The sequence below is a fragment of the Ambystoma mexicanum genome, chromosome 3q (genome assembly GCF_040938575.1).
Source record: "Ambystoma mexicanum isolate Mex_15411 chromosome 3q, UKY_AmexF1_1, whole genome shotgun sequence".
Classification (NCBI taxonomy): domain Eukaryota; kingdom Metazoa; phylum Chordata; class Amphibia; order Caudata; family Ambystomatidae; genus Ambystoma; species Ambystoma mexicanum.
The window spans coordinates 562,533,543-562,545,601 of NC_090926.1; the positions used below are offsets into that span (position 1 = coordinate 562,533,543).

Genomic DNA, 12,059 nt, shown 5'->3' on the forward strand with positions numbered 1-12,059 from the left:
TTAAGCAGTTCACTGTGGACATCCCTGTGCCATGTTCACTCCTGTCAACACACTGTATATCGGGACTTCAGACTTCGCCCCCTGTTTATCGGCATCCCTCCTTCAGGTTCACTCTTGCCCACTTTGTCAATCTTCTGTCGGTTAAAGACTTTAGACTGTACAGAGGATTTTACTGTACCCCTGTATGACCACTTTGACCCCTTTGCGCCTTTCCCAAGGCCTTCTGGTATCGGTAGTTTCATCAATCGGGTAATCACCCAGAGTTTCCTGAGTGAGCACCCATGTGGTGCCGAGTCCTCTGTTGCTGGTTTATTCCCCTTCTAGTATCAACAGTTATGTGTATTCTTTCACAATTCAATTAGCCATTTGCTACTTTCGTTCAACACAGTTCGGCTGTGATGAACCGCTTGGCTTTTCTTCTCTCTGGAGTCAAGGTTGGTACCACAGAGACAAGCGTCTCTCCCCGTCTTGGTTATCAGCGGAGGAGGGTCCCGTGTACCGTTGACATCTGATGCAAAATATGCTGGCTACTGTTCACGGTCTGCGATTCCTTCTGCAGAGGTTTCACAGGCCTTAGTTGGAAAGGCAAGGTTCCTTCTCTCCTCGTCACCCACAGTTTGCACCGTCTTTCTCCTCCTCTTGAACTGCCGTGCCGAGTTAGCTCTCCCGACATGCGGTCTGCTTTTCTTGTCTTGTGCTCCACCTTTTACCCCTGTGGGGAAGGAAAGGGCTGTCAGGTGTGCACAATTTTGGTTAATTGCCTGACTTTGTCAGGTAAAAGGCTTGGGTGGTAGTCTGTCGACCTTCATGGTATGCGAAAGTGTTTGCGTCGGAAAAGGCTGGGTATAGTGTTTGAGTATCCTACGTGGTAGGTTGGAGAAAAGGTATTATAAGATGGGGGCTACCATGTCACACCTGTCAGTGTCCTGCCTCCACTCCCCAAATACCCCCCATCCAGGTGATCCCACCTCGCTTGTCCACCCCAGGAAGTGGATCCAACGGCTATGGCCGTGTCCTGGCCACTTGGATTACAGACCCCCGGGGACTAGTCAGGGAGACCCCTTGAGGTTTCTCACAAGGCCAACCACTTATGCCTGAATGATGATAAAACAGACATTCTTCTAGTGGGCTCCCCTGCTCTAAGCAAGAACCTTAGCAACGATTTCACCTCCTTCACCATAGATGGATTCCAGATACCAGTCACCACAATGGTAAAAACATTAGGGGTACACCTGGATGCCACCCCCTCCTTCACCAAACAAGGAAATGCAGTTGCCTCCTCGGCTGCTTACACAACAAAACTTATCAACGCTGCTAGATATTCCCTTTCCGCTTCAAGTTGTCTAACCATCGCCAGAGCAATCATCAGAGCAAGACTCGACTATTGCAATTTCCTCCTCGCTGGTACGTCTAAACTAAATGTGGATAAACTACAAGTAATCCAAAACAATGCTCTATGCGCAGTCCTGAACATCTCTAAAGGAGACCACATCTCAGCCACTAGGAAAAAAGTTCACTCCCTACTCATTTGTGAAATGATCATCTTCAAAACATTATCCATTACACACACATGCCTCTCCAACAATGCTCCCCAATACCTAACCCGGAGGATGGAAAGATCCATATCGACTAGACCAGCAAGAACAACGTATGCAAACCGTCTATTAGTACCAAAGGTGAAGAGGGCAAGAGGAGGAGGCACCAGCTTCCTGTCAGTTGCAGCCAAACACAGGAATATTCCCTTCCTCCCAAAATAAGGACTCCTCCTACTAGCCCTTCCGTAAGACCCTAAAAACATGGCTATTTGCCTAGGTAAATGCATTGGTCACAAACTCAAACCCCAAAAAAGCAGCACCCTTGGTGCTTCACTACTCCTCGCATTACTTTTTCGCCTATGACACAATAGAAGTCACCTGCAACCCTTCCCTGTATCTGCTCACAAAAATGTCACCTAGTCTGCTTATATATACCAGATTGCCTGCATGGTCTTGTGTTTTCTGCCAATATCGGCGTAATTGGATCACAACAGCGCCCTGATGCCCCTGGTCTTAGGCTCTTTACAAATGTAATAAATAAATGTCTCCCCCCTTCATGAGCCATCTCGATTTTCAAGTCCGAATTTGTGCTTAATTTCTTGTGTGCGCTTCATTCATTATTGGCTAGATTGTTTCTCACTGGTTGTTTTTTCATTTTTAAGTGTTCTATTTCTCTCAAAATAAACTTCTCATAAGTCCCTATTTCTTTCGGCATCTGGTTCTTTGTAGGAGTGAATGTGGAGTTTTTCCTCCAGTAACATAAAGAAGCAGGGAAACTCTATACCCTGGACCAGAGTATTATTTTACCACAGAAATCTGGAAAAAATGTCCAGAGAGCAAAACTATGTTGCTTACAAATTGTATCAGTTTTTATTTAATCATGATACAGAAATTTGATAAATAGTCAATTAATGACACAATACTTTAAAGAACATATTATTACATATCACAACAGCAAGGGTAAACAAAACACATGGCTAAAATTAGTCCATCATCAAAACCATTCATAGTGCAGCATTCAAACCATACAACATTTCAAAGTGACATTCATCCAAACAATAGCTAAAAATGACTAAATTGATTAACAATCGGGAGTGAGCACAATCCTTGCATCCCGTCTAGTTATTTTGATATTTTTTAGAAGTAGAAAAACATACAATAGAAATGATTAAAACAATCTATCGTGGGTGCGGATCTAGGGGTGAAAATATTGTGTAGATCACATCCCTGGGAAACCAAGCTCAACCAGTTTCGATGTAGTATGTCTATTGCAGAACGTCTTCATCAGGAGATATGGAACGAAAGACTGCAAGAGAAGAGCATTACTGAATAAATATGCGTCAGTGCCCTACCTCATAAAACAGACACAACAATTAAAAAACATATTGTGTACCCACCATGTGCCACCTTTAACAAACCATGTAAAGAGAAAGTGAAATATTTAAGTGCTGGGAAAATTGAGCAGAATCAGGAACACATCCCAATAGCGGAGGTATATTTAAAAAGCCCAGACGCAGGGGTGCCTACTCCATGGGGTGTACAGGAGAAGCAGCAATTGGAAACACCACAGAAAGGCTGGAAAGAAGAGAGGCATGTGCACCAAATCAGATAGGGCAACTGAGTGACTGGAGAAATCAGGCCCCAGTGGGGGAGTACGCTAGTAAAAAATGAGCCAAACTGACCTCACGCGGTGAGCCAATCACTGACACGATGGATGAAAAAGAGTCTCTGTACTAGAATATACACCCACAAGGGGTTACAGCTGTTCAAAAACTGAAAGACAGGTATGGCGCAAATGAGGCCAAAATGAGTTGTACACTGCACAGAAATAGCTAGCTATGAAGGGAAAGTTAATTACCTGTCAGAGCAGGAGGGCTGTACTTGGTGGTGCCCATCGTTAGTAAATCCGATGAGGTGGCCTCCTAGGCGTTGAATACAGTGAGAAAACTCGTATTAGCTTCAAGCTTCAGGTAACCAGGCTGGCTGTAGACCAATTGATAGTATGAATGTTAGCTCAAACTGTATCCACAAGGGTGAGGCAATCAGTATTGTACTAAGACAATTGGAAATTAAAACGAACAGAGTACGGGACCCTACCCGTGTAGTAAGCCAATAGCCTCTGTTGTGGGCTAAGGGACAGGTGTCTGAGTGCTACAGCAACCAATGCTGTGGCCATCTGGGGGTCCACATGGACCAAAGAAACCCCAGGGTCAGGCTGCAAAGAGCAGCAGGGCTTGTTGGTGATTAATACAAATGCTGGCATATACATAGTGGGCACCTGCTCGTACGAAAAGAACAGTCACACACCAAAGGGCTGTAGTTCGAAAGCGAACGGACTTACTTGATAATTAGTGCGCGGGCTGAAGAAAAAAGGGGCAACTGTGAGGGATTCGAGCAGCCCGCTCACGAAGCACGGCGCTGTCACGCACTGCGTTATCGAGAAGGCGATCAGTATGCTGAATTAAACACAGCCCGTGGTATATGTCACGTGACCAAGGCACATCACGTAGCCGGGCTAAGTAGCGTGGCGATAGACAGCCCACGCATCGGAGTGACGGGCCCGCCCAACGTGAAAATAGAAAGAGGACTGATGCGTAGCCTAAGTTGAAACAACAACTAAAGTTGGGAATGTGGGCGTGGGTATACCAAGGAAATGGCCCAAATAAATAAAGGGAGATGGAGAGACCCATAACAATAGTGGTATCGCCAATTCCCAAAAGTATAATACCAAGATGATAAATGGATTAGAAATCCATAGTGTGCGGTATAGAACAGCAATTACTGAAATACGGCACAAACAACTCATGTCAGTCCAATGTATGGGTGGAAATCTGCACCTGGCAATAGCAACCCCCACCCAAAGTTGGGGCTGCGTGTGATATGCATGAGCATGGTCCCTAATGTGTATCAGCCATAGAGCAGAGTATTGAATTGAAATAGAATAAAATATAGACCAGCCACAACTAATTGGGCTAGAGCGGAGTATGCCCATATAGCAACACTTGTTAGCCGTGGAAGGGGGCTGGCTATCCCACATTAAACTCCCATGTTTCCATGGTGTTAAGCCCTTTTTGTTTAGTCCTAAGATTAAAGATCCTCATTTGCTCTATGTATGCCAATTTGTTAGTAGTTTGCACGTGACCACTTGCTGAAATTTTCTCAAGGCAAAACCATCTTAATGAGTATGCGTCATGACCCCTCTCTAGAAAGTGGGTCACCAATGGGGCAGTGAGACAGCGCATCCTACATGTATCTCCCTGGAGGTCTTGCCTATGTAAAGCAAGTTACACAGGCATTGGATGGCATACACCACGTTCTTGCTTTTACAAGTGGTGAACGTCCGCAGGTCCCATTGTCTGCCTTCATTCATAAAGTATGTGGTCTTTTTGGAGAATCTGCAGGCCATACAAGTGGTGCAGGGATAGTGCCCTACCACTGGTTGTAAATTGACATCCCTAACCACATTGCGTTGTAATGGTAATCTGTTCCTGCCTGTATCCTCTAGGTCAGTTTCATTGTCCAAGTTCTTAAAGTACACTTTGAGTCGGATAGTTTTGAAGAAATTCGTCATTTCACACTCTGTTGTGAACCAATCCATCCCTGAGGTAGGCACACATGACAAACCCTTGCTCAGCACCGAAATTGCATCCTTGGTCCGTTCCTGGCCAGATGAATTAAACAGTGGCAGCTCAGGTTAGTTTCTACCACCTTGACTGTCTCCTGCGAGGTTGAGACATTCATGGGCCCTGTTTCCACTGTCCTGTACTTGCGGTGGGGCCCCATAGTCTCCCTCTGGGGTCCCCTCTCCCTAAATAATGGAAGGGCCTTCCTTGTCCCCTGTATACTGGCTGACTATAATTGCTTTGGTTCCACTGGTTATCTGTTCCTGAACACAAACTTGAAGAAGTGGCTTCCTTGATTTTATTCGCCAGCCAAGAGTCTGTTAAATAGTGGAACACTGCTTCCAGCATAAATTATTTTATATCTGGTGTACGTTTTTTAGATTTCTTATTCAATGTGACCGTTTTAAATTGATCAATGTGTGTATTCATCTCTTATAGCCTTTCCCTAACATTGGTTAAGGCCGAGTTTTCACAGAATTTCTTTTCTTCTTGGTCTAACTCCTTTTGTATTCTCTCATAAGTTCTCTGAACCGTAGTGATTGTTAAAACCATAAGTTCCCTGCTGCATTTAATCGCAATCTGGCTAAAGTTTCTACGATAGCCCAAATCGTCCAAAAACAGAACTGGTTCATTCCTCATCACTAAGCCGCCTGGTATAATATTTGAGGTTAAAATTAACTAAGGAAATGTCCATTCACCTCTGTTCTTTTTTTTAATTTTAGCAGATCTTCTTCCGAGACCCCTCCTGAATCAACTGTGTTGCCCCCTGTGGGGTTGAACAATGAAGGGCCCCTCAACATTTCTAGTATCTGTTGCTCCCTGTAGCTTAAAGTATGGCCTTCCCCCATTGAGTGGTACAATGCCAATATGTTTCTAAACATTAACATTAACACTGCCTAGGAGTGGATAGGAGATGCCAGCTTCTGCCTCTTTCCCTTTGGGATTCCTGTAGTCGAATCCCTGTAAACAAAAACTAATTTATTCTGTATCTATGTACATCCCTAATAACGGACACCTCCTGTAATTTCAAAACTACATTTCAGTAAAAGCTTATCAACAATTCAATAATGCATGCATGACTACAGTTGATTACTTTTCTGTAAAAGTGCCTACACTGAGCTCCCTGAAGAAATCTAGGAAATCGGGATCTAACTCCTTTAGTGCTTTCAAATACTCATTGCCCACAATAGGGAGGACCCTGCCGCAAATAAAACAAAATCCCATGGCTGCAGCAAAGTTCTTCTCATCGGCTGAACAACAGAAGTCTTTAGCAGAGGTGGCACAGTGCTGTTGACATGTTACAGGCAGTACCTTCAAAGTAAAACGTCATTGCCTTTGGCACTTCACTCACTCTCATGTCACCTTCCATCGATGGCACCAACCAGTCCCATGGTGCTTCTAATGGTAAAGTTTCCTTCCGGTCTGCCACGTTTGGGGAAAAGGAATCGACTATAAAAGCTTCAGCGCCACCACGTCAGTCTACCCACAGAGCAGACATAAGAAGAGGTACACATGTATCTGTGAGAAACACAAAGGTGTCATCACTTATAGATCCTGGGGATCCTTTGTTCAGGTGGCCAGGAGAGGGCTTTTGCACTTGGATCCCTACCCTGGGGGCAGACAAGAGAGGGAGGATCACCTGGACAGGGGGTTCTTGGGGATGCGGGAGGAACACCCTCGGGAGAGCCATGGTATCCCCCCTCCCCCATTCTGACACACCTGACATTTCCTCCACTTTCATAGGCTGGGATGGGTCCTGTCCTGTTGATCCCTTCCCTATTCCTACAGTTAACAAGATAAGGGGGAGTCATAGGAGAACCGGGAAAAGAAAACACTACAACTCCCATAATCCCATTCCTCTACTTAACTACCCAAAGACTGAGACAAAGAAGATCATGTTGGGATTCATGAGGATTACCCATAGGAATCGACGGGCAATGGATTGCTAAGGGCAGTCTCCACTTTGTCCTGTTAACAAGGTCAGGCAGAGTCATGCAGGGCTGGGCAACCACTCGCACTTGACTCCTGTTAATTCTCCCAGCAAGTATAAAAGGTGGAGCACACAGGCACACTTTGAGCGAGCTGGAGATGCTGGATGGTGCACAGAGGCCAGGAGGGAGGAACAGCAGCTGGAGGAACCCTGGAAGGTCTGTAGGAAGGAGGACTGCTAGATCACTGAGCCTGTGAGTACAGCGGAGGCTGCAGTGTGGCAAGGGAGCTGTGACTTCAGGGAGCCAACCCAGGGGAAGCTGGGGTTACCTGGCAGCGCCCAAGCCAAAGCTCCCCCCTCCCCCCCGGGTAAGATACTGAAGCCCAGGCTTTTGAGGGACAGGTGCCGAGACCCTGACCTCAGACATCCCATTCAGACAATCTGCTACTCCCAAAATCGCAAGAATGATATTAAGGGGAGCTGCCAAAGTGGGAGCAAAAGAAGAGCGAGGATTTGCAGGACTTAAAGTTCAGAGAAATTATTTTTGTTGGAAAAGCTGAGGAAGGTGAGACACGAGAAGGAGCAGATCTTCCGGGGGTAAGGCAAACACACTGGAGCAGGACGACCGATCGAGGGACCAGAGCGAAGCATAGGGCAATCCTGAATATCACTGCAGGAGGTCATTGCCTCTGGGAAACAGTGAAGGATATGCAGAGAAAGCCAAATCCCAGACAAGAAGAAGTCTGCATTGTGTGTCAAGGATGCCAGCGACCTGCCCGGGTGAACGAGTTGGGGAGGCAAAGCCAAGCCTGTGGTATCAACCTCGACTCGTGAGTCAAAGCCGCAAAGACAAGATAGGAATTCACACAATTGGTGAGTTAGCAAAAGATATGAAAGGCCGGTTTGTGTCAAGGAAAGATTGAAGCCGCAACAGTGTATCTCACGATTGAAGGTTGAGCGCTTGCTGATGAGATGCGAAAAGAAAGCAAACCAGTAGTGTACATGTGAAGCTAGAGATACAAAATAGAGGAGTGGTCCGGCGAAAGGAAATAGCCTACTTGAAAGTCTCCGCAAAATGTTTGATGTCTTTTTATAAAGCAACAAAGCGAACAAACTCTGAAATGCGAAATGGTGAAGTCTAATCCCGATGAAATGGAAGTTAAAAGGTGAATGCTTTAAGAGAGAGATTTCTTTGAAGAGATCTGATTGTGTCATGGTACTACCCAAGACCAAGAGACCCCGGGGCAAGTAACATAAGCAAGAGCAGAAGTGGTCTTGCAGAGGTCTATGAAAAAACCTTGCACACTCGAAAGTCTTCGACATCAGTGAAAGGTCAGAGCCCGACTGAGGGGAGGTGAGACAAGTTAGGGAAAGGGAACCCCCAACGGGTGTGAATGAAGCATGGGAAAGGGAACCCCTGCAAGTGCTGTGATTGCAAGGTCTGAGCACGGCTGAGGAAAATCAAGGTTGAATCAGGTAGTTTATGTTGAGAGGTCCGAGCCCGACTGAGGGAGACCTACATGAAATGTTGCTGAACTGAGATAAAACCTTTGGTGGACTGGAAATAAGTGACTTTAACGTGGAAGGCCAAGCAGGCCTCGACCCACGTTATGAATTTCCATTTTTGATAACCCAATCCTGAGTGCATCATCCTGTCTGTTGGGGCTGCCTTACTCCGTGCTGTCCAACGTGGGGGAGGAGAGCTGACTCACCCACCTTGATCCTTTGTTATAACACTGCCTTTCCTTTGCATACACATTCCATGTTACACAATTTATGTATAAGAGATAGGGCAGGCATTGTTTTTTTTAGAATAGGCTATTTTGATTTGACATAGACTGACAAGGACTGTGTTTTCCTTATTATTTGATGGTAGAGACTACTCCCATCAGAGCTATGGGGAAAAGTAAGTGTGTTCCAAACCCCATGAATTTAATAAAGGTTTTAAAACTTGCATCTATTGTCTTGTCATCTGTACTGTTTATACAATGAGTTCCTCACGTATCCCAATTATTTGGACTGCAAAGTTAGCTTGATCGTTGACTTTTCCAGTTTGAAAAGGTCATTTTAGCTTGCTCTTGCACAACCACAAAAGGGAGCAGTGTGATGAACAAGTTTGTAGGTTGTGATGAACAAGTTTGTGGGGTCTTATTTCCTTTTAAATTATGCACTCTGTCAAAGGGATGGCAGGCATTTCAAGCCAAAGTTGGCATTTGTTTCCTTGAATGCCCACTCGTAAGAGCACGCCTTTAGTTATACTCTTAGCCCAGGAAATTAGTTAAGGTATTTAATGGGTGCTGAAATGCCTTTCAATCCAGAATCTCTCGTTGACTTGATTGAACAGAAGGTCGCTCTGAATAAGGGCCAGACTGACTGGCCTCACAAGGATCTGAAATTGGTCCAATAACTGTTGGATTGGGGTGGAATCTTTGCCACTTGTGGGCTCTCCTCGCCTTCTGAATGGAAAGGCCTTGATGCTGTTGTCCTACTGGGGTCTTGGATGCCAAAGTTACGATCTCTCTTTCTGTGCCTGGATTCTGTCTGTTTCATAATACAAATCAGCTACGATTAGCTTTAGTCTATAGTGTGTGTCCGCTCTCCCTTTTTATTTTGTAAACTGTCTCTTAATGTCCTCTCTCCATTTTGTTTGGGGCCAATATAGTGCTCTACTTGGCTAAATCAGTAAAAAATAATCCAAATGTCTTAATTCATGTACATCTCTAACCACTTGAGGGGGCACATGTTATCTTTCCACTTGTTTTGGTCCGGCCCATTTATTTATCGCATTACATATTTCCTTTTCAATTTATGATAATGTATTTCTGTTTTACCCATTATATTTCTGATCGGCTCCGAATAATTTGTTTCACTTCTCCCTATTTAAGTTAGTCGTTTTTGGATTCTGAGAATTGCATAAATCCCGAGATTCCTGATTATTTGTAACATTTTAAAACTATCTCCAAAATGCATGCAATTTATGTGCGCTAGTTTATATTCACACAATTCAGGATGTACCCATCATCCTCACTGTTTCACTGTCCTTCAAAAAAACAGCGCTCCTTTCATTTTTGCAGTGTCTGAGCAGTGTGCAGTTACAAGAATGCTGAAATTGTAACATTAGTCTTATTTATAAGAATATGTGCAGCAATACATTTTCTCAGAGACAGCAGGTCCCCCAATACGTGTCCATTTTACCACCTTAATTAACAGTTTCAAAGTTTAGTTTTCAAGTTTCTTGTCTGCACGAATAGATTTACATCTACTACTGAAAACGCTGAAACCTCACACTTACATTCTTTAGCTGTGGCTGGGAAAGCAGCATCCGTGGGGATCTCGGATAAGACGCTCCATTCTGCTAACATGCAGACTCTATACGTTTGGAACTTTAGTTTCCGAGCAGCCATTTTGAACACAATCGAAAACCTGTCTACAGTGCACAGAATGTATTTACACCCTAAGCATGCATAAGGGCCTTGATTGTGAGTTTTGTAAATCAAACCACTTCTATTCCCTTTGCCAGCGGTAACGGGGCTACAGCTTCTGAACCAGATAAACTCCAGATTCCGAGCTCATGTAATTCCCCGTTATGGACTCACAAAGGGTTCCATTGGTATTTGCAGGATTTACCGTGGGTGCTAATTCTGCTGACAGTAAATCCACAATTTTTCTAGAGGAAAAACCTACAGCAAAGCGTTGGATGCTTTTTCTCCAACTCGCCCCCAAAACCTGCGTTTATTTCAGTGTGGCAAAAATGGTGGTTAATCCAGTACCACCATGTTTTACTGCACCACCGTGCTCTTAAAGGGGGCCAAGCTGTTTTCATGCATGTACTTGGTATGGTGCTCCCCGTTTCACTTGTGCATAAATGCGATTGGAAAATCTATGTATTATGTGCTTTCTAATGCTCCCCAGTGCTTGTGATCCTAACAATGTACACGTGCTAGTGGGCAATACGTTAAGGCGTACATTTAAAATGTGTACCCATCATGCACAGGATTGCTGCTTTAAAGGGAGAAAATGGTACTCTAAAAATAATAAATAAATAAAGTGCAGCAAACTTTAAAAGAGCACATTTTAACTGTTTTCCTGATTCAGCATTTATGGCAAAATAACATACTGTTTATTTTCAACTGGTACATTGAAGAATTCTTGTATATTAATGTTTGATGTATTTGCATAAATGGAGCACCAACTTCCATACATGCCCCTGATGGCAATCTCAGTGCAAGTTCTGACACCTCCTTGATTTAAATGCCGTTATTTATTTTGAACTAATCTTTTGTTAATCGTATTTGAAAAATATCTCTGTGTAAAGTACATTCTCTACTCGCTTTTTCCCCTCCAGTCTTTCTGGAATCAGAGACGTTGGACCTGTTTTTTGAATTGTATCATTCGCTTCCTCCGTTGCTGTCTCAATTAGTAAGTTCATTTTCTAACAAAATTATTTGCACTGTATACTTTAATCTAGCTGCTAATAAAGGGCGAGTTACCTTGTGTGTGTGTGTGTGTGTGTGTGTGTGTGTGTGTGTGTGTGTGTGTGTGTTTACATGTACTCTCTCTCTCTATATATATATCGGCAGACGCCGCAATGTAGTAAGTTGAATACTGAGTACCATAGGAATTTAAACAATTAATTACTAATAACTTTTTTTTCAAGCTGTTTATATTAATTTTCACAACAAAGAAATAACACAAAACAAGCCAACATATTCGTCCCCCCCCCCACCCACCTCTCCCCCGCCCCCCGGGGTGATCGCTGCTGATTCCTTTATCGTAGTTTGTGAGTGGTCACATAATGTCCATAATCCGTATTTTGTGAGGCCCCCCATTGAAGCATATAGTGACTTTGAAGGTACCCAAGCGCGTCCTCCCAATTCCGTTTAAAGGTGGCTTGGTCTCTTTGTGCCACGTGAGTAGCCCACTCCAGTGCTAATAAGTTCCAAACTTTCTTTAACCAGTGTAAGTTCACAG

General features: G+C 44.2%; 1 protein-coding gene across 1 annotated transcript in view; it reads left to right on the forward strand.

The window, feature by feature from the left end:
- Window positions 1-12,059, forward strand: part of RANBP17 (RAN binding protein 17) — a 2,111,817-nt gene that overhangs the window by 315,386 nt on the left and 1,784,372 nt on the right. The window contains exon 8 of the mRNA XM_069654335.1: window positions 11,434-11,507. Within this exon, the coding sequence (XP_069510436.1) occupies window positions 11,434-11,507 (74 nt within the window). The remainder of the gene's footprint in view (window positions 1-11,433; window positions 11,508-12,059) is intronic.